Source organism: Myotis lucifugus, unplaced genomic scaffold, assembly GCF_000147115.1.
Source record: "Myotis lucifugus unplaced genomic scaffold, Myoluc2.0 scaffold_332, whole genome shotgun sequence".
Classification (NCBI taxonomy): domain Eukaryota; kingdom Metazoa; phylum Chordata; class Mammalia; order Chiroptera; family Vespertilionidae; genus Myotis; species Myotis lucifugus.
The window spans coordinates 158,942-184,273 of record NW_005871380.1 but is presented as its reverse complement, the minus strand read 5'-3'; the positions used below and the strand labels follow the sequence as shown (position 1 = coordinate 184,273).

General features: G+C 46.0%; 1 protein-coding gene, 1 non-coding gene and 1 pseudogene across 2 annotated transcripts in view; 1 reads left to right on the top strand and 2 right to left on the bottom strand.

Annotated features, from left to right (window-relative positions):
* Positions 1-25,332, bottom strand: part of CRAMP1 (cramped chromatin regulator homolog 1) — a 65,123-nt gene that overhangs the window by 39,277 nt on the left and 514 nt on the right. Inside the window, 4 exon segments of the mRNA XM_023764475.1 lie at positions 3,455-3,608; positions 9,812-10,005; positions 25,039-25,218; positions 25,221-25,328. Of these exon segments, the coding sequence (XP_023620243.1) occupies positions 3,455-3,608; positions 9,812-10,005; positions 25,039-25,218; positions 25,221-25,328 (636 nt within the window).
* On the top strand, positions 1,852-2,856 carry LOC102440116 (annotated as a pseudogene).
* On the bottom strand, positions 11,513-11,619 carry LOC111828336. The gene has a single exon (XR_002832175.1). It is a non-coding gene; the product is annotated as a U6 spliceosomal RNA (small nuclear RNA).

Genomic DNA, 25,332 nt, shown 5'->3' with positions numbered 1-25,332 from the left:
TTCAGAAAGTAACTAAAGAATATATGTAACAAACAAAAAAAAGAATGATGTAAAAGACAACATAGAAAGAGCCAAAGAGCTAAAACTAATTCCCGTGTGCCACACGGACTTACCTATCCCAACTGTACGAGGTCACCTAAAGGAAGTACATTTGAAGGAACAAAGGGCTGTATGAAAAGAAATGTCCACATTTGCATTATTTAAAAACACTGGAAGTGGCCTGGCCGGGTAGCTCACTGGTTAAGAGCGTTGTCCTGCCATGCCAAGGTTGCCCAACAGGTTTGATCCCCAGTCAGGGTACATACAAGAATCAACCAATGACTGCATAAATAAGTGGAACAACAAATGGAAGTTTTTATCTTTCTCTTCCCTTTCCTCTCTTTCTCTAAAATTAATTTTTTAAAAAGAAAAGAGTAACTCATTAAAAAATAAAATAAAAACACTAGAAGTGGATTGTAAGTCCAAAAGGAAAGGTAAAGTTTATTCATTTAAAAAACGTCAACTCAAAGAATTAACATTTCATGAAAAACATGGGGAAATTCTATGGCAACATGAAGAGATGGTCTGAAAACATTACATTTACAGAAGATAAAGGTGAGTAGATGATGGCTGATGGAGCACAGCTCCTCAGCTTATTGTCTGGGTGGCTTGGGCCAGGGCCTCCAATGCTAAGCCAGGGTTTTCTTATCTGCAGTGAGGGTGATAGCACTCCCAGGGAAAAGTATGAAATGTGCTCAATGATGGGCACAAAGTAGGCCCATGATGAGATGATGAGGTGGCAGTGAGGGCACGAGAATTCACGGAAGGATTTTTGAGAGCACTGACATAGGAGCTGAGTCTTGGAAGGTGAATGGGGTTAGGGAGAACAACAGAGTAGGGGTGGCAGGAGTCAAGACACAAAAGGAAGTGCAGGTTAGCAGGAGGGTGGCAACCCCATCCTGGGAGCCAAGGCGGGTAGGATGAGGGTATGGGACAGGGCATGGGGAGCGGGGCTCAGGCAGGGGGACAGGCAGACATGGGTCTTTTGTGTGGATAAAGCTATGTGGAGGGTGGGTTGGGGAAGAACAAGACCAGAAAGAGGGAGAGCAGCAATGACCTAGAAAAGGACCTAGGGGGACTAGGTGGGGAGGGCAGGTCTGAAAAGAGACCCAGCGAAACCATGACAGGTGGGTGAGATGTCCATGAAGATTCAAAGGGAAATCTACTCAGAGAAAGTGTCAGCTAACTACTATGACTGCCAGGAGCTTGCGTCCCCCAAACAAATTTCTCCAGGGCAGGGTCACAGGCCAAATCCTGCTCGGGGCCTCTTTCTGTAAATAAACGTTTTGCTGAACACAGTAACATGCATTCCTTTACATGGGATCTACAATGAGCTAAGACAGGAGAGTGAAGTCATTTTGATAAAGACTGTAAATCCCCAAAAGCCAAAAATATTTATCATCTGACCCTTTACAAAAAAGAGACAGCCTGATCCAAGCTCTCCGGGTCTTTCTAAAGCTGGAGGAGGAAGTCCTGGTCCTGGCATCCTGATGGGTCCGTCCTGATTACTCCAGTTGGCCAACACACACTGACCAGGCCAGGAGAACACCAGAGGGCAGGGCAGGGAGGGGAACGAGAGGGAGAGAAGGCTGCCACGAAGGACTCACAGCACAGGTGCAAAGGGGGAGTGATCTGACTGCAGCTATCAGTTTTTTGTTTCTGTTAATCCTTACCCAAGGATATTTTTTCCACTGATTTTTAGAGAGAGTGGAAGGGAAGAAAGGTGGGAGGGGGGGAGAGAGAAAAACATCAATGTGAGAGAACACATCAACTGGTTGCCTTCTGCATGCGTCCCAACAGGGGCTAGGGATCAACTTGCAACCCAGGTACATGCCCTTGACCAGGAATTGAACCCGAGACCCTTCGTTGCGCAGGGTTACACTCTAACCACTGAAGACACCAGCCAGGGCTCATATTCTGGATCAAAAGTATTATTTGAAGAGAAGCATCAGAAAGAAGTGAAGTCAGTAAAAGCAAATGTCTGGAATGAATGGCCCTTGACCACAACTGTAGAAATGAAGAGTAAGATTAAAGAAAGTGAAACTGGCCTGGCCGGCATGGCAGTGCTCACCGGGCGCCCGGCTTTTGCCCGCTGCAGCTGCCACCAGCCACAGCTGCTCTCCCAAGATGGTGGCTCCTCCGGGCAAATACTTCGGCATTAGGGGCCAGGTGTCCTGCCAGACATGCCAGGAGCAGCGGCTTCAGGGCAGGGCAATACCCTTCGACTGCCAATCCAAAACGCTGGCTTTAAAATGTCCCTCTTCTAGTGGAAAGCCCAAGCATGTAGACATGTTGGTCATAAAGTTATAATATGTTTCAAAAGTGGAAATAATTAATGACCCAACAGAAACTCCTTCTCCCCTAGCATCACTCAATGTGAGTAAACTTGCCAGCAAAGCATGGACAGAGGAGGAAAACTGAGCCAGGCCTATGCAGTCAGCGCTGGTGTCTCTCTGGAGGGCCAGCAGCCCTTCCAGACCATTCACAAGACCATTAACGACTTTAAATGGCAAGAAAAAAACATCACAGTCATGGAAGAAGCTGTGATTACACCCTCATATTAAGTGGAAACCCGTAAAGCAAAGAGGAGAGTGCACTGAGCCATGTACACAAAATAGTTGGAAAACATGTTAGAGATGTGGAAAGCCAAAAGGTATTGCAGCGTTCACAAGCCCAGCAACCACAGGAGGAGGCTGCCCTGTCGTCCTGAGTCCACATACACGGAGGACTTTCCAGCATCCAGCCAAGGAGGCGATGGTTGGTGGCTTCAGCGGAGGCAGGCCGAGGGAGGGAAGGGATCCTGTATTTCCTGTTGGCTCTTGTAACAAAGGGTCAACATCTCTAAGTCTCAGATTTGAACAAAGAAGAAACCCAACAAAAAACAAGAGGATAATTTAAAAGTTGAATCATCACTTGACCAACAAACTGATCCACCATGTCCTCTTCATAGCCCTCTTCTGGAACAGTCACCTTGTTCATTTTATTTTGAAAATGTCTTTCTGGCTCTACCCTTTCACCTCTGACTTTCATATCCTACTCTGTCCCCACCCTTCTATTTTTATAAATGGCTATACTTGCCTGCTGAATGATTGAAAAAAACTTTTACATCTTCTCTTCCAAAATAAAGTAAGTTGACTGTGATACTTAAGATAGAACAGCAGACAGACGTCTCACTTTAAATTTTCCCTTTTTGCCCGGCATCACTTGAATTAGTTTTTTTTCTTAATGTTAAATATATATGAAAGTATATTTAAAGATAAATATTAATACATTAACATTATATTAATATAAATATTTTTTTAAAGTGGCTGGGCAAGAATGACACCAGAGTGTCCTGTGATGTTTCAAAAACTGCTTCTGACCAGATCCCAACCCTGCCCCCCGCTTCCCCAGAGACTGAGCCTGGAACGCTCACCATTGTCAAAGTCGATGTACTTGGTGATCTTGTGCCACGTGCGGTAATAGAAGTGCCTCACTTGCTCTTTGTTCTTCACCATGCTGGCGGGCTTGCCCTTCTTCTTATACTTGAGAGCTATGTTGTTCTGGATTGCTTCAAAGTCTTTTCCATGCTGGAAAATAAGCCCACGGTAAAAGCACAGAGGTTAAAACAAGGCAGCCTTCTGTACGACGCAGACATTTCCAGAGAGAGGGGACCACTGTGACCAATCAAGTGTTCTTCACAGCTCTTATGTGTGCATCAACTTCAACCTTGCTTCCCTAGAATTCGGATTTTCATCAGAATAACGGCTAGAGCAGCAATGGAAACAGAGGGATAGAACTCTCAAAGCAGTGAATATCAAAGAGGCAAGGTCCATAGAGCACGAAAAACATAAAGCTTATTACTCAAATGGCTCAATTTCTATAGTTCTTTGGAGACCCTGAATGAGACAGCTCTGTGAAACACGCATCAGAACAGAACATGACAGGGCTGTTCAGAGGGTTGTGCATCTGCACCTTAAAATACAAGACACTGACCATTCAGAAGCACCCTCAGCACTTTCATCACATAAAATATATTCTATATTTGAATAGGGATAGCAAATTAAGAGAATCACACAGACTATGCTCGGAATGTGGTACATCTATGAAATGTCCCATTCTTCAATACCTCCACGCAAAAGCCAAACACATCTTAGATTTTCAGAAAAGAATTTATGTTCTAGGGAACATAGTCACCATCTGTGTTGTTTCAGGTATTGTCATGGGAACCTATTGTTGATACTCTCATCAGAACCAAGCCAGTAAAAAGTACTGTGAAGGGCCTAGAGGTAATGGCACCCCAGCATCAGCAAACATCCTTAGCTTCTAAATCCCACTTTCCAAAGGGAACCAGGGCTCTTTGGAGGAATGGATGCTCCCAGATCTGGGGCAAGGAAAGTACCAGGTGAATCTGGAATATCTTGTGGTGCCAGAAGTGAGGACATGCTCAAAGTATAATAGGAATGTGTTGAAAGCACACAGAAGCCAACCTGAAGATGTTATAAATGGCCAAATCTAGAACAATTTGAGCAACAAAATCAACAATGATAATGTCAACCGTAAATGAAAAATAAAAGGGAAAACATAACAATGATAAGAATGGGTTATGACCTATAGAATAGTCTAAATATCCCTGAGTCCATACAAATATAAAAAGCCAAATAAATACATAATTGGAGAAGGGAGCACTTTTTCTTGCACTGGGTTTCCAATTAATAAATGTAGAAATAATGGAGTCAGAAGATCATCACGGGGCAACATCATTGTAACAGTTATTTCAGGGAAGCTGCTGCAATGGTGGCTAAAATTAGTGGAAGAACAATGAGAAACAGGGTGTTGACTCAGCATCAAAGTTAAAAATAACTTGGTGATGGAGAACCTAGGACAGTGGTTCTCAACCTTCTTAATGCCGCGACCCTTTAATACAGTTCCTCATGTTGTGGTGACCCCCAATTTCATTGTTACAAATTGAACATAATTAAAGTATAGTGATTAATCACAAAAACAATATGTAATTATATATGTGTTTTCCGATGGTCTTAGGCGACCCCTGTGAAAGGGTCGTTCGACCCTCAAAGGGGTCGCGACCCACAGGTTGAGAACCGCTGACCGGGGAGATGCACATTCACACCACCAGGACTGAGGCAGACTGCACCCTGCACTCCGGAAAGGATGCTCCAAGGGCAGCACCACACTCCTGCGGTGCTCCTAGCAAAAATGCAAAATGAAAATCAAATCAGTCCCCTTTACTAGAAGACTATAAATAAAACCTTATTTTATCCTTAAAAAGAAAATTGAATCATGAGGAGGCAAGCCTTAGGAAGCCCACAAACTAACAGTCTAGGAGCCTTCCAAAGTGTCAGGGTCATGAAAGAGTGGGGGAAAGGAAACTGACGACCTGTTCCAGGACTTAGCAGTCATGACAACTAAATGCAATGCGGGATCCTGATCCAAAAAGGGTGTCTGTGGGAAAACCAGCTCAACCTGAGTAAGGCCCTCGGGTCAGTGAAGGTATTGTACCCGCATCGATTCTCCTCATCTGTGGGCCATGCTGCAGTTATGTGAACACTGGGGAAGCAGAGTAAAGGGCATGTGAAGATCTTTGTACTTTTTTTGCAACTTTTTCCAAGTCTAAAATTGTTTCAAAGTGAAAAGTTAAGGAAGAACCAAGATGGCAGTGTAGGTAAATGCCAGTACTCACCACCTCCCACAACCACATCAAAATACAACTAAAAAACGGAACCACCATCATTCAGAACCTCCTGAAAGCTGGCTGAATGGAAGTCGTACAACTATAGAAGTAAAGAAGAAGCACACGGAGACTGGTAGAAGGGAGGCATGAAACGGGCTGGTCTGACACCCACGTGTGGCATTTTTTTCAATCAGGAGGGACATGTTGGCTGCAGAGGCCTCCCGTGAGGAGCAAGGGGTCCTAGCCCCACACCAGACCCCCAGCCCAGCATTCCAGAGCTGGGAAGAGAAGTCCCCATAACTTCGGGCTGTAAAAACTAGCAGGGATTGTGGCTGAGTGTGGCAGAGGCTGCTGGAGACCCAGGCAGTTCCTCTTAAAGGGCTGGCACACGAACTTACATGGACTTGCTCCCTCTGAGCTCCAGCACTGAGGCAATGGCTCGGGGGATCCCGGGACATATGGGGAGGAACTGTATTGTCTAGCATCAGAGCAAGAACTTGGGGGTGGCTCTCTCCTGGACAGAGGTGCTTGCAGGGGCCATTGTTCCTATGCTGAGACCTCCCTCATCGCAGAGCTGACTGACAGTCATACCTGAGTTTCCATCAGCCTGGCTCACACTGTTTTATCTGCCCTGGTGATTCCCTGAGACCCTGTCCCATCCAATTTGCAGTCCCATCCAAGCTGTTTGCAGCGGCTTTTCCATATGAATGGCCTGTCCTGGCTCAGTCTTCAGATTTCCCTAAAATCTCTCAATCAAGCAGCAGCTGATGTCAGCATGCCCCATACCTATCAATAAGAGGCCCAAGACAGCTCGGCCTCTCCTGGGTGCTTCCAAGCATTTCTAGCATGACCATAGTGTTCTACACTTAGATGAGGCTTTCAGCAGTTATAACCTGGTGATCAAGAAGCACAGGGTAGCCCTAGCCAGTTTGGCTCAGTGGATAGAGCGTCGGCCTGTGGACTGAAGGGTCCCGGGTCGATTCCGGTGAAGGGCACATGCCCGGGTTGCCGGCTCAATCCCCAGTAGGGCGTGTGCAGGAGGCAGCCAATCAATGATTCTCTCTCATCATTGATGTTTCTATCTCTCTCTCCCTCTCCCTTCCTCTCTGAAATAAATAAAAATATATTAAAAAAAGAAAAAAGAAGCACAGGGTACTGGCCTTATAAGTAAGAATTGTACCGCAGAAGCAAATACAGTCAGACAGACATAAGAAGGGAAAATGGAAAGCCGACAATAGGCTCTGTGAAGAACTGCCGTTGAAACGGAGTAAGAGGATGTCAAGGACGATGATGTGGGTCTAGGCCAGCCGTGGGCAAACTACGGTCCGCAGGTCGAATCCGGGCCGTTTGAAATGAATAAAACTTAAAAAAAAAAAAAAAAAAAAGACCGTACCCTTTTATGTAATGATGTTTACTTTGAATTTATATTAGTTCACACAAACACTCCATCCATGCTTTTGTTCCGGCCCTCCGGTCCAGTTTAAGAACCCATTGTGGCCCTGGAGTCAAAAAGTTTGCCCACCCCTGGTCTAGGCATTCGCTCTGATTTGTTCTCTGTCATGGGGGCCATGACCATGACCATGACCCTGGCCACAGAGAGGAGTCTAGGATGGGCTCAGCCAATCTGGATCCTCCTCAGAACAGTCTTAACTGTAATAGGGGTGGGGGTGGATGTCTTGCCTCTGGGGAGTATCTGAAATGGAGAGAATAAGCACAGAAATGTCACCCCCAATGCAAGAAGATGTCAGATGACATTGCCAGCTTGAGTCAGCCCCTCCTTGTCCCTCCCAGTCATGAAAGCCACTCAATCAATCCCCTTGTCTCCTGCTGCTGCGCTGAGCTAGGTCTCTGTCACTTGAAGCATAGCTAAGTCAGACTTGTGCATATAAAAAAGGCAATGACAACCTGGACAAACACTGCAGAAGTGACACTCACAAAGCAGAGGCCTTTACCTCCATACCTTATAGTTCAAGATGTTCATGGTCCTATATGCCCCAGCTAATCAGCATACATCAAGAACGCAACAGAGTCCTGAGTTTTGGTCAAACACACAAAATGACACACATAAAGCCAGCAATCATATTCTCTCTCTTTCTGTCTCTCTCACCCCCATACACCAATACACAGACAAACACTAACACAAACACTCTCACACTATTTGGCATACATAGTACCGATAGTGGAAAGCATTAAGTGATCAGAACAGCCAATTATTATTAATCAAGGGATTCAGGTAACCTCAAAAGAAACACCTACCCGGTAGAAAAATTAAAACAAGAAGGCTAGACCAATGAAAAGAGAATGAACTAATCCACCTGAAAAAAAGTAAGAGCAGGTCATTGGGAATTCTTCCCCTCTTACTTTTAATTGACAACCATAGCTGATCACCCTGTAGGGCCCGAGAGGGAAGGACCACATTAAAGTAGTAACTGTCTCAACTTGGCATCAGCAATGGTTGCTATTCTAGGAACATTCCAGGAATCACAAGTCTTCTATGCCTAACAGAAAGCTTAAAGTAGGCAATTTAGGGACATAATCTATACAAAAACAGCCTCTACTTTACTCTAAAATTGTCAAAGGGAAAAAAAAAGAACACATTTGAATTTATTTGAATGATTCTGCACCGACTAGAACAAGTCTGTGTATATACTTCCTTCTCTTCCTGGGCAACCGAGTCAATGATACCAACACGTGGTCCTCCTCCATCCGGACCGGCAAACTGCACCATCGGCCCCAGGAATGTCAGAAACTGGCACCAAGTTCTAGTTCTCCGCCTCCACTTAGGAGTCTCCTTTTCTGGTCTCTCTATGAGCACTTCATGGTTTCAATTTCAAAGCCTCCTTCCTTTATAAAACTGTTTCACAGGTGTGGCCAGACTTTTCTATCACTCCAATTCCTTCACCATTAAAAGAATAAGGCTCGCCCTGGCAGGGTAGCTCTGTTGGTTGGAACATTGTCCTGATATGCCAAGGTTGTGGATTCACTACCCGGTCAGGGCACATACAAGAATCAACCAATGAATGCATAAATAAGTGGAACAACAAATCATTCTCTCTCTCAAATTAATAAATATAAAAGAAAAAAAAAAGAATAAGGCTCACCGACTGAACCAACTTACTATAGCCCAAAGAGGTATCCTAAAATATGGTATGTGTACAAAGATACTCACTGTACTGTTACTTATAACAGAATCTGGAACAGCAACAACACAATGGTTAATTGGAGCAAGGTTTGGCCAGAAGGTTAACACTCAAATGTTGTAGGCCACTCACAGTATCTGTCATAACTGCTCAACTCTGCCACCGCAGTCAAAATTGGCCAGAGACAATATACAAATAAATAGGCAATGCTGTGTTCCAATAAAACTTTATTTACAAAAGCAGACAGAAAACACAAAGACCATAAATTTGCCTACACCTGAGAGTAGAATATTTATAGGCATGAGAAAAGTACTGAACAAAAGAACTATGAAACATCGTATCAATGCATTTGACAATAAAAAAAAGCACGTTTACTTATAATTACAAAGATTTGAAAACAAAACAAAACATGAAAGTAAAATGGCTGGCAGGGAGATGGCCATTTCTTTGAGCTGTGGGACCAGGGAGCAGCTTTTCTCTATCTTTAGGACTTTACAGTCTGTCCCAGGTCAGCTTTTAGGACTGAACTGGCCGCTCTGACTGATGTGGCCAAGTGTCCCCTTGCCCTTCCCCCTCAGAGAACGCCCCTCCTGATTGGCCCACTCAGCTACAAGGGGAAGGCCGATAGAGAATGGTACCACTCGGCACTCAAGGGTATGGCTGAGACAATGGGTAGAATCTGGGAAAAGAAGAGAAACATATAAAGAAACTTCCAAACAGCCACCTCTCTAGAAGAGCTTTTAAAGTCACAATGAAGCGATAAAAGGCCATGGTCCGAGGCTGAGGCCTCAGCCCTGGCGACTCACACCTGTCAGTCACATTGGGGCTCCCCATTGGAACCGGGGACCTAGTAGATCGAGTAGCCATGTGGTAAAAAAGGCAAAGGGAAACTGAAAGAAAAATACAGGTGATAAGAAGCTAGGAGTTTTTATGGCCTTTTCTGGTCCCGTAACTCACTTACCTCGTACAGCCCCTCAAAGAAAGTGTTCTTGTCCTCAGTACTCCACGACTCCCACTGTCGCCGGACCTTTTTGCCTTCTTCCTTCTCACCACCAGAAGATCCTAAGTTCCGGGAGGAGGAGCGAGAGGCCCCTGCGGGGGCAGCAGGGGCAACCCCAGGCCCATTTCCGGATGATGATCCACCACCATCAGCTCCTTTGAGAGAAAGAACTATACAGTGATCTGTTCCAAAAAGCTGGAGCGGCTTGGGAAGGCCCCACTGCCTGAGGATCCACTTGAGGTCCCACTCCACGTTCCTCAATCACAGGCTATAGTGGGACAGCACCTGGGACCTACTGTGTGCCTAATGGGGCTGTTCAGTAATGACATCATCCTGACCTGACCGGTGACTCTTTATATGTTTTTAGTGAAAAAAAGGAAGAAAGAACATTTAGGTAGAATCATTTAAAGAGCACAATGATATGTCCACGATGGAGGTATACAGTTCTTTCCCCTCTGTGAACTGAAATCAAACATATTTCATAGTGTCTTTTTCAAATGAGGGTTTGGCTGAAATAATTCTTTTTTAAAAAACAAACAAAAACAAATTGAAGTTTCAAACTCACGAAAATATTTAAATGGATGTGAAAAACACTGCTTTCTTTTAGATATAATCAGTACTTTAAGAAAATTTGATCATGTGACCCCTAAATATCTATAAAGTCTTTACAGCTTTTGGCTTGGAGGAGGCCTAGGTGCAAATTTCTTTGGTGGTCCAGAATCTGGGTTCATCTGACACCAGCCGCCTCCACCATGCCGCCATGTACAACCCCCAACAAAATCAAAGTCATATACCTTAGGGGCACCAGTGGAGAAGTCGGTGCCACATCTGCCCTGGCTCCCAAGATCAGTCCCCTGGGACTGTCTCCAAAACAATTGTGGCCCTAACCAGTTTGGCTCAGTGGATAGAGCGTCGGCCTGCAGACTGAAAGGTTCCGGGTTCGATTCCGGTCAAGGGCATGTACCTTGGTTGCGGACACATCCCCAGTAGAAGGTGTGCAGGAGGCAGCTGATTGATGTTTCTCTCTCATCGATGTTTCTAACTCTCTATCCCTCTCCCTTCCTCTCTGTAAAAAAATCAATAAAATTTATTTAAAAAGCAAAACAAAACACCAAAACAATTGTGATGACATCACCAAAGCAACAGATGATTGGAAGGGTCTGAGGATTACAGTGGAATTGATCATTCAGAACAGACAGACCCAAATTGAGGTAGTATCTTCTGCCTCTGCCCTGATTATTAAAAGCCCTCAAAGAACCATCAAGAGACAGAAAGAAGAAGAAAAAAAACCCCAAACATTAAGCGCAGTGAAAATGTCACTTCTGATGAGGTTGTCAACGCTGCCCGACAGATGCAGCACTGGTCTTTAGCTAGAGAACTCTCTGGGACCATTAAAGAGATCTTGGGGACTGCCCAGTGTTGATGGCCACCACCCTCATGACATCATAGACGATATCAACCGTGGTGCAGTGGAATGCCCAGCCAGTTAAGAACTACAAAAAAAAAAAATTTCAATTAAAGATAATTTGACCACCAAATGAAGTCTTAAAACTCTTTTCTTGTCAATTACCACCAGCAAAATCTGGTGTTGAGAGGGTGACTACAAATTCACAAACGCTTTTTATTTTTTATTTTTAATGACAGAAACAAAATATATCTAAAAAAAATATGGAACGCTTCACGAATTTGCGTGTCATCCTTGCGCAGGGGCCATGCTAATCTTCTCTGTATCGTTCCAATTTTAGTATATGTGCTGCCGAAGCGAGCACTTCACAAACGCTTTTAAAGCATCAGTTACTAATCTCAAGATGAGACCTTAAGAACCATGCTGAAGGGGAAAGTGCCATCAAGTACAACGCAGGGCTTCCATGCTGTGCAGTAAACCCAGAACTCTTGCACTCTAGGACAATGGAGGCAATAAACGAGAGTTAAAGGTCACAGATAAAAAAATTTTATGGCCTAACCAAATGTTCCCACCCTTCTAGTTCCTTCCTCTCAGAGGGAGGAGGACTTCCCAGAGTATCCCTGTGATAACCAGCATTTTCTTTCTATAGAACTGCAGGACTACCAAATGGGAGAAACCTTCAAACTCTGAACGAGAGTAAAAGTAAAACCATAAAAAAAAAAAAAAAAGTAAAACCATAAAAATGAAAGTGTTTTAAAAAGCAGAAGCCAAACAAATGCAGATTATTGTCAAGATGTTTTTTTAAATGAGATAATCAAGAGCTTTTCCATTGAGATTCACTTCTTGGTCAATCGGTGGGCCGTCCCTGGGCAGCTACATGCAGACTGGGGCCATGTTTCTCTCACTCCCTAGACAGGGGTCTACCCCAAAGGATGAATGAAAGGCAAGCAGGTTCACACACACACATACAAAAAATCATCAGAAATAAAAATAATGAAAAATTTAAAGCCTGTTGATGCAAGCTTTCAAAGTCTATCCTTGGAAAAAACACAAGACATTGGTGCAGGGGCTGCCTGGGGAACAGTGGGAAGCAGAGTCGCTCTCCACTGTCACACTTTTAAATGTGTGCACCACAAATGTGATGTCAAAATAGGGAATGCCCAAAAGCAGTCAATCCCATCAGACAGCTTTCAAAAAGAGGAATGTATTTTCATACATGCTGAGAGAATTACTTGTTTGAGTCTTCTGTATGGAAAGGTGTGCCAGTTTGGCGATGGATGGGCTGACTTGCTAGGCAGGGATTTTCAACCTTTTCCATCTCATGACACACATAAACTAATTACTAAAATTCTGCAGCACACCAAAAAATATATCTTTGTGCTGATCTGACAAAAAAAATAGGTATAATTTTGATTCATTCATACAGCACAGCTATTGTGTTGGCTGTTGTCACTAACTAAATAGGAATTGCATGTTTTGTTTTCTTTTTGTTAATCCTCACTGGAGGATATTTTTCCCATTGATTTTTAAGGAGAATGGAAGGGAGGGGGAAACAGAGAGAGAAACATGGATATGAGAGAGACACATTGATTGGTTGCCTCTCACGAGTCCCAACCAGGCCTGGGGATCGAGCCTGCAATCAAGGTACGTGACCTTGACCATAGTCAAACCCATGACCCTTCAACCCAAGGGCCAGTGCTCATGCTCTAACCACTGAGCAACCAGCTAGGGCAGGTATTGCATGCTTTAAGAATTCTTGCCTGACTGGTTTGGCTCAGTGGATAGAACGTTGGCCTGCAGACTGAAAGGTCACAGGTTCGATTCCAGTCAAGGGCATGTACCTTGGTTGCAGGCACGTCCCCAGTGGGGGGTGTGCAGGAGGCAGCTGATCAATGTTTCTCTCTCATCGATGTTTCTAACTCTCTATCCCTCTCCCTTCCTCTCTGTAAAAAAATCAATAAAATGTATTAAAAAAAAAAAAAAAAGAATTCTTGCGGCACACCAATTGAAAATCGCTGTCCTACGGTAACATTGACTATACACCAGAAATCGCTGGTTTATCACAGCTATCGTGTCCAACTTGACAAGCCAGTAACCACACGAGTATATTTGGATTTAAAGATTAATTAAAATTAAATAAAACAAAAACTTAGTCCCTCAGTCACACTAGCCACATGTCTCTAGTCATCAATGTCCACATGTTGCTAGTGGCTACTGCACTGGACAGCACAGAACATTTCCACCATCCCAGAAAGTGCCAGTCAGCGCTAGATTTGAATGCGTGACACTCAGTCCTAAATACACTGCTGTAAAACAAAAGATAACCAAGTTAAGCATGCTATACCCCAGCCTGCTTTCCAGCTGCCCCTTCCCATCCCACATGCACCTGGAACAAAAAGGTAACCCACATAATCTCTGTGCTACAGAGAAGGCTGAGGAAGCACTGGATACACAATTTGACTTTGTCCATTCCTCATCACAGCAAACCTGAAACGTGGACTAAATAAAGGACCTGGGAGCGGGTTCAAGTTAGGATGGTGAGCTTGAGAGCCCCACAGAGCAAGCTGCCTGCTCTTATAGCAGATATTTTAGTTTCACATGAGTCTGTTCAATTCCCTGTGTTACGTCTGAGCCTTTAGCACAGTGGTGTTGGCTTGTGCACTCTGGGGAGGGCCAGTATCCGCACTGGAGCCAGAACACTGGGTAGGTGTTGCCCCTACACACCCAGGCCTGGGGAGGACGGCAAGGGTTTGGGAGGCTTCTCAAAGGGCAAGGTGAGGACAGGCAAGACTTACAAACACGGGAGGTAGAATAGTGGTCGCCAAAGGCTGGGAGAAATGGAGCGTGACTGCCCACGGGTTCCTTTTTCAAGTGATCAAATGTTCTGGAATTATATAGTGGTGATTATTGCATAAGGTTGTGAATATAGTGAAGGCTTTAACCTTTATACTTAAAAAAAATGGACCTGGCACTTCACATGATGCTCTGAACAGGTATGGCAACTTCTGAGCACATTTCCAGGGATAATTAGTTTCATCCCATTTCTAGTAGGTCTGAGATGCTTTTGCTGGGAACTGAAGACCATGTTACAGATGCCATTTAAAAAACCACTCTTAGCCCAGCCGGCGTGGCTCAGTGGTTGAGCGTCAACCTATGAACCAGGAAGTCACGGCTCAATTCCAGTCAGGGCACATGCCCAGGATGTGGGCTCAATCCCCAGTGGGAGGCATGCAGGAGGCAGCCACTCAATGACTTTTTCTCATCATTGATGTTTCTATCTCTCTCCCTTCTTCTCTGAAATCAATAAAATATATTTAAAAAAATAACAACACAAAACACTCTTAAATATAAGTTCTGGTTGACTTGAAGCCCGCAATTCCTCATTTAGTCATTTCAGAAAGGGCTGCCTATCCACCTCAGCACCACCCACAACAAAGACTCTCGAGTCACTTTTCACTTCTAATTGAACACTCACTAAACTCTTTCCGAAACAACAGCAACTTGCTAACCAGCCCTACAGTCATAGCTCTGGTGTACCTTTGCCGCCCACAATGACATTCGATGTACTTGAAAATAACAGACGTGCATTTAAAAAATTCTCTAATGCAGCCATCTTGCCAGCGTCATTGAGATTTCACCAGATCACAGCACTGGTGACCCAAGACAAGGAGGATGGATGGTGAAGGAAAACGGATTGGAAGCATTTCAGAGCTGGAAGGGACCTCAGGGGTAGAGTGCAGGATAAACCAAAACCATGGCTGTGAAAGAAGATAGAACAGTCAAAGCAGCTCTGCCAAGATACACGAGGCAGCAAACAGGCTGCAGAGCAGCCAGCCACTCTTGCTGGGCAGAGATGTTCAGCCCTTCCTCCTGATAGTTCCAAACGACACATCCTCGGCAGGCCAATGTGAATGTTCAAAAAAGAAAGCACATCACCCCCACGTAACCCTTTTCAACACTTGGTACCCGTCACTCTATCAGGGGTGGGCAAACTTTTTGACTCGAGGGCCACAATGGGTTCTTAAACTGGACTGGAGGGCCGGAACAAAAGCATGGATGGAGTGTTTGTGTGAACTAATAGAAATTCAAAGTAAACATCATTACATAAAAGGGTACGGTCTTTTTTTCTTTTTTTAGTTTTATTCATTTCAAACGGGCCATAGTTTGCCCACGGCTGCTCTAGACCTTATAATGTCAAAGTAAAGGAGCATCCCCAAGCTTCCAGGTAGAAAGAGCAGCATGGCATCTGGGCCATTCCCAGCATTTCAGATGAGAGACATGCGTCATCGCTCCACCTCAGGCTCAGTCCAGGACTCCAGCTCAAGCATGAAAAACAGACACAGGATAAGAGATGCTGGTATAACATGACAGTGCTGACCAGGAAAGGCTACCATCAGGGCAGAAAAATTCAGATGAAAATGGTGATGACTGAAGGGGAAGAGAGGGAAGCAAGCGAGGAGGATAGAGGTAGAGAGGCAAGAAGTGGAAAGAGAAGACAATTTAAACAAGACAGGGTGGGCGTGGGGATAGGAGTGAGTGCAAGGAGCCCAGCAAAAAGTAGAGGGCCAAAGCTAAGCCTCCCTCTGCAGCTCTGTGTCTGAGGCTACAAAGAGTAATAGCAAGAGTCTACATGATGAGCAGCATCTAAGAAGTCTGAAGGGAAGTGAGGTACAAGAACAGGATTCCCCAACAGTGAGCTCTTTGAAAGCAAGAACAGTATCTTACTTTCCTATGCCCAAGGTTGGCACGAGGCCTCACACAGAGCAAGTGCTCAATGAGAGCTCAGAAACCAACAGAGCACAGAGCAGGGCCCTCCGCTGTGCCCCTTGCCCGCCCTAGTCCCTAGTGCCTCCAAAACAGAACCCACACTTCCCTCTCCACCCACTTCAGTGCCACAATCCTCCAGTTGCCTGGGTGCTACCTGGCTTCTCCTCTTTCGCATTTCCACTGCCATTTTCCCAGGCCAGCTCTGAGCCACCACCAAGTAACACAATCTTAACTGCCTCTTCTCTGGCCTCCCAAACCACCAACCCCAGCTACAACCCACCTTCCAGAGCTTGCATTTGAGGGAGGCAGCCATGTGGCCTTGGTCTGCCTCTCCCGGCTGCCTGCCTGTCCACCACACCCTCAGACAAGCTAGACCCGTGGTCGGCAAACTGCGGCTCTCGAGCCACATGCGGCTCTTTGGCCCCTTCAGTAATGGCTCTTCCTAAGCCTTAGGAGTACCCTAATTAAGTTAATAACAATGTACCTACCTATATAGTTTAAGTTTAAAAAATTTGGCTCTCAAAAGAAATTTCAATCGTTGTACTGTTGATATTTGGCTCTGTTGACTAATGAGTTTGCCGACCACTGGGCTAGACTATGTGCCTCCCCCATCATACACCTCTGCATTCCAGGCCATCACCCACGCTCCCTCTTACTGCCTGAAGAGGAGAAATTCAGCCCCATCTCTCGCTGAAGAAGCTGAGGCACACGTGGAGCTGCTTATTTCCCCGAGGCCTGGAGCCAAGGGAACATGGATTTCTACAGCACCGGTAAAGCACATTCGAACACTGCTCCTTTTTGTCCTTATAGTATACTAGAGGCTCCATGCACAAAATTCGTGCACCGGTGGGGTCCCTCGGCCTGGCCTGTGGGGATCGGGCTGAAACCAGCTCTCCGACATCCCCTGAGGGGTCCCGGATTGTGAGAGGGCACAGGCCAGGCTGAGGGACCCCACCAGTGCACAATCGGGGCTGGGGAGGAACTGCGGGAGGGCTCCAGGGTATGTCCGGTCCGTCTTGCCCAGTCCCAATTGCGGCCAACCAGCCAGGGAGGGACCGCGGGAGGTTGGCCGGCTGGGAGGGACCACAGGAGGACTCCAGGGTGTATGCAGCCCGTCTCACCCAGTCCCGATTGGCCAGACCCCAGCAGCAAGCTAACCTACCGGTCAGAGCATCTGCCCCCTGGTGGTCAGTGTGCATCATAGCAATGGGTCGAATGGTCGAACAAACAGTCAGACACTTAGCATATTAGGCTTTTATTATATAGGAATAGAGGCCGGGTGCATGAATTCGTGCACCAGTGGGGTCCCTCAGCCTGGCCTGCGCCCTCCTCTCTCTCTCTCTCTCTCTCTCTCTCTCTCTCTCTCTCTCTCTCTATATATATATATATATATATATAAATAAATAAACGCCTAAATGACCATTACCACCAGATGACCAGAAGACCTGCCGGTAGCTATGATGCACATTGACTACCAGGGGGCAGATGCCCAATGCAAGAGCTGCCCCCTGGTGGTCAGTGCGCTCCCACAGCCAACCTGCCGTGGCTGGCCAACCTCCTATGGTCCCTCCCCCCCGGCTGGCCAGCCCTGATCGGCCCAATCACCGGCCAAGCTGAGGGACCCCACCCATGCACAAATTTGTGCACCGGGCCTCTAGTATGCATACAAGATCTTTGGTTAATCTCTTCCCACCCTCCCCCCTGAGATTCATCAGTCTGTTCCATGTTTCCATGCCTGTGCATTAAATGTCTGTCCCCTGGTGGTCAGTGCGCATATATATATACAGTCGCTTAGGCATATATATATATACAGTTATAGTTATTACTCACATTTCAGAAATGGGGAAACTGAGACTCTAAAGCCCAAAAGCTCCGAAGTCACCAGGCAGCAGGAAGCAAGTCTCTTGTTCCAAACCTGGGCATTTTCCTCTGGGCCCACACAATAGTGTGGTGGCTGCTGCCAGGGTCACTACTGCTTCAGTATTTTTATTACGTACAGAGCTGTGGGAATCAGAGGGTTTTAGGGTGGAGGGAAGTTGACCTCCACATCCAAGCCTCAATCTATGATAGATAAGAAAGCCAAGAGGTTCAATGACTTGCCAAAAGCAAGTAAGTGGCAGGAGACAGGACTGTGGAGGATGTTTACCTCTAAAAACAAAACTGTGTGTCTTAATTTAGGTAAGACACAAGATGTAATGACAATCTGTCATATTATACAATGACTCATTGTCTTGAGCTTTCCTCTGCCGTTTGGCGAACTTCCTTCCAAGAGTTAGGAACATTAAAATCTCAAGCGACAGACCCACCAAACGCAAGGTATTCGATAATGCCCTGAGCCATTCTCAGCTAGAAAGATGATTCAAGTTCAGCTAATAAAAGTGTGTCTCCAGGCATGCCTGCCTTCCACTGTGGCTCAGGAATGCTTCCTCATCATCTTCCTCCATGGTATGACAGGGCAACTGCTCCATCCCCACACATCGACCTCAGGTCACAAAACACCGTGGTTTTGAGGCAGGAGGCAAAAATGCCAAGATCTCCCACAGATGCCTCTCAAAACATGTGCCATTAGTGTCAGAGGCTGGAATGGCCAGGTTTGCATAGAGAACGCACATGTGACTGAGGGACACTCTCTCTACCAAGGTCACACAAAGAAAATGCGCCAGCCAATCCCCAGTAAGAGTGTCACCTCAACAGATGAATTCCAAGCTGCCCCATCTGCCTTCAGAAAGCTGCCCCCATGCAGGTGTTCGAGAACCCCTCCCAACCACTCGCCATGCAGTCTCTGAGAGCCAGTGCAGATGTTCCAGCCAGGCGGTCAGGGCCCCTGTCCAGGGTCCCTGGCCTCTGTGACATCCTCTTCTGTGATCTGAAGATGACCTGGAGCCTGGTGGTCCCAGGACATGTCCCAGTCACCTCTGCATCCTCGGCATTCCACAAGGCTCAGCATCCTCAACACTATGACCAGCGCTGGCCTCTCTCGAAGACTCTCCTCCTCCTCCCACAAATGTTTCAGAAAAACACAACTGAAACCCCACTTTTTGTTACTGTTGTTAATCCTCACCCAAGGACATTTTTCCCATTGAGTTTTAGAGTAGAAGGGAGGGAGGTAGCGGGGAAGGGAGCGAAACATTGATGTGAGAGAGACAGATTGGCTGCCTCCTCCGTGCACCCTGACCAGAGCTGCGTTTGGAACCTGCAACCTAGGTACATGCCCTTGACTGGGACTCAAACCCTCAAAACCTCCCATGTGCTGGCTCTAACCACTGAGAAACACAGGCTAGGTGAAACCCCAGTTTTTATTAAAACATATGCCCTCTTCTTCAAATAATGTGAAGATTTCTAATGATCTTATGTAGGTAACTCTTGATAGCCCACCCAAACTACAAACACCAGGGAATGTCTTTTTTTGGGATTTCTCACACTGTTCTTCAGTGCTAAGAATACTGCAGTTACTTGATGTGATAAAATGCTTCTATGCAGCACCACCATCTATATATGACAAAGCGATTTTTACATTTGTGACTCTACTATCTGAAATCATTCCTATTATCTTTATAATATCATGGAATCTAAAAGACACACCTGCAGTCAGAGAAAGACAAGTATCACATGATCTCACTCACATATGGAATCTGAGTAACAAAATAAACTGATGAATGGAGTGGATCCAGAGACATGGAAGCACGGAACAGAGTGTGGAATCTCAGAGGGATGGTGGGGGAGGGTGGGTGGGTGGGAGGTAATCAATCAAGGATCTTGTATGCATATATGCATGGCCCATGGACACAGATGAGGCCATAAATATATGGAGTGGTGAGGGCCTGGGGCGGGGGGTGGAGGACGGGCTGGAGGGGATCGATGGGGGTAAAAAGGGGACATATGTAATACTTTCAACAATAAAGAATTATTTAAAAATTAATTAATTAAATTTAAAAGTTTTAAAATAAAAAAGACACACTTGTACCACATGAAATAAAAATCCTCAATTATATTTGGTTGGCAAAAGATAATTCGAAAAACAGTCAGACACCACAGAAATGACATTAGTTTTGACATTAAAAGTCAATGAGCGCCCTGGCCAGTTTGGATCAGTGGTTAGAGCATCCACCTACAGACTGAAGGGTCGAGAGTTTGATTCCTAGTCAAGAGCATGTACCTCGGTTGCAGGTTCCCCAATCCCAGTAGGGGCACATGCGGGAGGCGACCAATCAATGTGTCTCTCTCACGTCAATGTTTCTCTCTCTCCCCTTTTCCCTCCCTTCCAATTTCTCTAGAAATCAGTTGGGGGGGGGGGGGGGCAATATCTCTCCTTGGATGAGGATTTTAAAAAAAATTAATGAGGTATTAGTTTTTATGTCAAAAGTCAAAAGAAAATTTAGCTCAGCCTTCAAACCAATATTCAAACATTACCTCATCTACTCACCTATAATATCTATCCATATCTTTCACATGAAGCAAATGCAACCTGTACTACCCTGAACTTAGTAATTTACTAAGAACCTCTGGTTTACAGAGGTCTCCTGACCTACTGTGCACAGGGAGTCTATGTCACACCACAGGGCCATGTGTTGGGGTTATTTATTGTCTTCCACTGTATGCAGCCATCATAGGGGATGGTGCCACTGTGTGCTAGAGTCAGGAGAATGTCTTCTCTTCCTCCTCCTCTTCTCCCAACAAAGTCTGACACCTTTCAGCAAAACTTGACATTCCTGCTTAGGTGGCCATGGTGGCTCCATGCAGTCGTCATTGCACTTGACTTTATTAAACCTCATCTACTGACTCGAACCAGGAAGACCAAAGTGCTCTTGTGACCACCTGACGTGTCTTCCTCCGCGCAGAGTATGGAGGGCAGGAACTTCGAACTCCACCCAGCTGCCTGGGGCCTGGCCCCAGTGCTTTGATAAGGGGACAGTGACAGTGATGACAGTGCAGACAAGAGGTGGAGCTGCACAGGCACAACAGGCAGTTCCACACCTGGAGGGAGGAGTATGCACTCTGACCACTCCCCGCCCAGTGCTCTCCCACAGTCAAGGCTGAGCAGAGCCCACCAGACATAGGACTACCTTGATTTCAGGCAATGTACCTTTCACAACACTCTCCTGAGAACACAAACAGGACAAAACCACTCTGCACAGTGAGTGTGAAGGTGAACACACCTTCAAGCCACTATCTCACCAGACCCATTTTGAAAGTAAGGAACCTAAGGTTCGGGCATGTTGAGCAGCGTTTCCTTTGGCGCACAGCTGGACCAGCCATGCGGCAGCTCTGCGGGGAGAAGGTGAGTCTCCTGACTGCTGGTTCAAACTTCTTTCTCATATGGTTTGTCTCTCAAGGTTGACCAAATGAGAGTGAGATATTTCATAAGACTTTTTTTGTTGTTAATTCTCACTGAAGAATATTTTTCCATTGATTTTTGGAGAGAGTAAAAGGGGAGAGAGATGGAGAGAAACATCGATGTGAGAGAAGCACATCGAATGGCTGCCTCCGCATGTGCCCCAACTAAGGCCAGGGATCAAGCCGGCAACCGAGGTACGTACCAGGACCAGAATCAAACCCGGGACTCTTCAGTCCGAGGGCTGATGCTCTATCCACTAAGCCAAACTGGCTAGGGTAAGACATCTTTTAAAGACACCTAGAAGCTGCAGGCAGCTCACAGATTATGCAAAATATAAGTAAATTCTGTACAGTGACGTAATGATTCCTAAGCACAAGCACAGTAAAGTCAGCTAACATGGCCCAATTGTGGAGACGGTAGGTCTTGTGACTAGCTCCCCTGACAAGTGGAACCAAAGTTGGGGAGATAGGGGAGGGGGCCAAGGATGAGAGGGCACACACACAGTGAAACCAGAGGGCTCTATCCCACCTCAGGCACTCCCTCAGCCCAACTGTCTGACAGGGCAGTAGCTTGGGGGAATTCCTGGGACCTATACCAGCTATCACCGCAGAGGGCCTCCCTCTCCCCGTCCACCTGCTCAGACTCAGCCTAAAGCCCCAGATCCCAAAGCCAGGCACCTTTCCCATAGAGGAGCACTGGGAGCTCAGAAGCACGGCCTTGCAGGACCTTGTTGCGAGGCCTGGCTGTGGTGTTTGCTGTGCCGAGGGGGGCACTGGTATCATCCCCTTTATAGACAAATAAATTGAGATGTGCTGGTTCATTCAGAGTTGAACTGCCAAACAGGGAAGGGTATGGGGGCCTCTGTCTCCTGGCCCATGTTCTCACGGATCTGTGAATTCTGGTTTTCAGTCTCAAACGCATTCTCGGGTCACTCTGGGCAGCATGGTAGGGCTGCAGGAACGTTTGTTTTGGCATCAAGCAGAGCCACTGGTTTCTCATCTGCAGCTTACCTTCTGTTTAGGTTAAGCACATTATTTAAACAACAAACTTCAGTTTCTGCATCTACTTAAAAGTAAAGTAACTGAGATGCCAGATGCCTGGCACATAGACCCTAAGTCTTAGCCACTTTCTCTTTATCAATTCAAAAAGAATTCAAAATTATACTAGAAAAATTTATTTTTCATTGAAGTTGACAAGAGTTTTTATAAAGAAAACACAGTTGTGTGGACAGAAGCAAAACAAGGAGGACTTCCCTTTTACCAGTGTTCTCTGATCTCAACGACTGAAATGGCAAGAGCAGTAAGTAATCAACCAAAGGGACCTCCAATGACTAGACTGTGATTATTTCTTAAGCGTAACAGGAATTATATTTTTCTGAAGAGAAATACAAGAAAAATGCCAGTACAGGAAGTTCTCACTTAGCATCGTTGATACATTTTGTGACGTTAAGTGAAATTTTACCATAGTCTTATTGATATAAACAAGAGTTAGGCTCCTGGGGCATCTCACCACCATTTTAACAAGGACAGAATTCAAGGACCTTCTACACTGTTCATTTCCTTAATGATCCATGCTCACCACCCCAAGCGGAGATTTCCATATTCCATAAGACAAATGCTACTCTAAGAATGGTTTTCAAAGGTTAGCAGCATGTTGTCACATGACCTTCTTTTCTGGCTGTTAATGGAGGCCCAGGGAGCAGAGCTTGCCCTGAGGCATAAGGAGGGGATGTCCTGCGGCCTGGGTGTGGAGAAGTGAAGTGGATCCAGAGGATCCTGGTAGCCCCAGCTCAGGCACAGTCAAGAGGGGCTAAAGGCCAGATGCTGGCTGAGTTCTGTGAAGAAAAGGAGATACACTTCCTACTCCTCTCCTAAAAGTCACCATTATATATAGCTTAGCTTTATGATTTATTTAAAGAAACATTTGCTTGCTATCATAGGAAAATACGTAAGTTACAAGCAGCACAAGTTCTAACAAATTCCCATTTTACTAATGAAAAGTGGATTGCTGCTCCAAGCCACACACTGGGGACAGGAACTAAAAACAGAAGCACCAAGGACTTGATTCAAGGCTAATCCAGGAAACCTTTTTGCAAGTCACACCCAACTATGCAAGTGATAGCAAACTTCCCCTAATTACCCGGCTGCGAGAAATATAACCAACCACGCAAGTTTTAGCATCTCATATAAAGGTAGTTATCTACAGGTGACCGGGCTTTCACACCAGCACCTCATCTCATCTTCGCAGCCAGACTTTGAGAGAATGGAGCCCTCGCTGCCGTTCCTCATGTCACAGGTGAGGACACCTCTCTGATGGAAAAGCAGATTCAAGAGGTCAAGTGAGCAGACCAAGGTCAGAGGGCCAGGGTGACAGGCAGCGAGCTCTGACTGGACTCCAGATTCAGGGAGACTGAAGCCACAAACTCTTGAAGGCACCCAAGGAGCTTAACTTAGACACACCTGTAACTAGGAATGAAAAACTATTTTTTACAAAACAAACGAAGTTAGTAGAACAACTTAATATTTTCCTAACCAATCAACAACTATCACATCCAAAATAAATTTATGAGGCAAGTTTTAGTTTCTGAAATGTACTAGACTACCTTATACCTACGTCTTTAAGAAAGAATACTTACATCAAAATTCTTTACCAAAAAATGAGTAAGGCCATGATTTCAGTTGAGAATGAGATAGAAAAAGCAAGTTTAACGACACACATGTGGGTCCTCTGTTAGCTTCCAAAATATTTCCTTTTTAAAACTATCAGGACCAGCTAATAAATTTGAAGGACCATTTACCAAGGAGCTAAGTGGAAGTTTTTTCCATGCAAAACTCACTGGAAATTTACATTATATTTGCTATCTACAAAAGTGCTACAAATCTGGCCTGAAACAAAAGGGATGTTAAGAGCAATTCACTTGTACAATTGAGGAAAAGCAGAACGCTGAAACAGAAAAGGGTAAAAGAAGAAAATCATGGAGAACCAGCACATCAGAAACAAAACTGAGGACGCATGGTTTTCTTATTATTTTTGGTAGGGACCCTCGGAAAGCTGAAATCTTCTCAATCGCCTCAGAATACCTTGACAGACACTGTAGGCTGTTGTTCTTTTAAAATCTGGCCACAAATGTTTTCACTAACTCCTACCCCAGGGGGGAGTCTTTCCATGGCACCAAAACTCAAAGCACATAAAAGTCATCGTCTTGATGCCCTTAATAACTTTTGAGCCTCGAATACTTGAAGTAGAGGATCAAGTGCCCAAGTCAGATCCTGGAATATTTTTGGCTTCTTATTAACCTCTCCCCAAATAAGTTTCAAAAGCCCGTTCCTTTGTTGTGTTTCCACCATCTGACAACTGGCAAAGATGCTGCAGGATTTTCTCTCCATTTCTAAACTACTGTCCGCTACACGAAATAGCCTCCATCGTCAATGATCCTTTGAGGGGGGGGAAAAAATAACCTTCAAGAATCTATTGTACCTGCCCAAAGCCAGGACACTTCCTGCCTTTAGCATGGCTGAGGCACAGGGAGAAACAGCCCCTTGGGAGGAGAAGAGGGGCACCTCTCCTCCAGAGTGCAACCCCAACTGCGAGACAAATGCAGGCGCGGGCTCAGGGGCTGCATGCAGCGCAGGCACGAAGGTGAGCGCGGGGCACACCGAGAAGGGGCCGGGGTCCCCGTACCTTTTCCGCGCGGCCCCGAGCCGCCGGTGCTGCTGCTGCTCCCCCCGGCGCCCGACGAGTCCTTCCTGAGCCGCTTGCTCTGCGGCCTCACGCTGGACCGGAGAAAGTGGTGCTGGTCCTGGGGGCAGGCGGGCGGCGGGGACGGAGCCTGCGGGCCGCTCGCGGGGCCGGGGGGGCCGCCGCCCCGGGGGTCTTGCCGTCCCTTCTTTGTGCCACGCTGTCCTCGGCCGAGTCCCCGCCGCGGCGCCCTCTCCCTCCAACGCTTCTTCTTCGCAGCCTCTTGCCAGCCTCTTA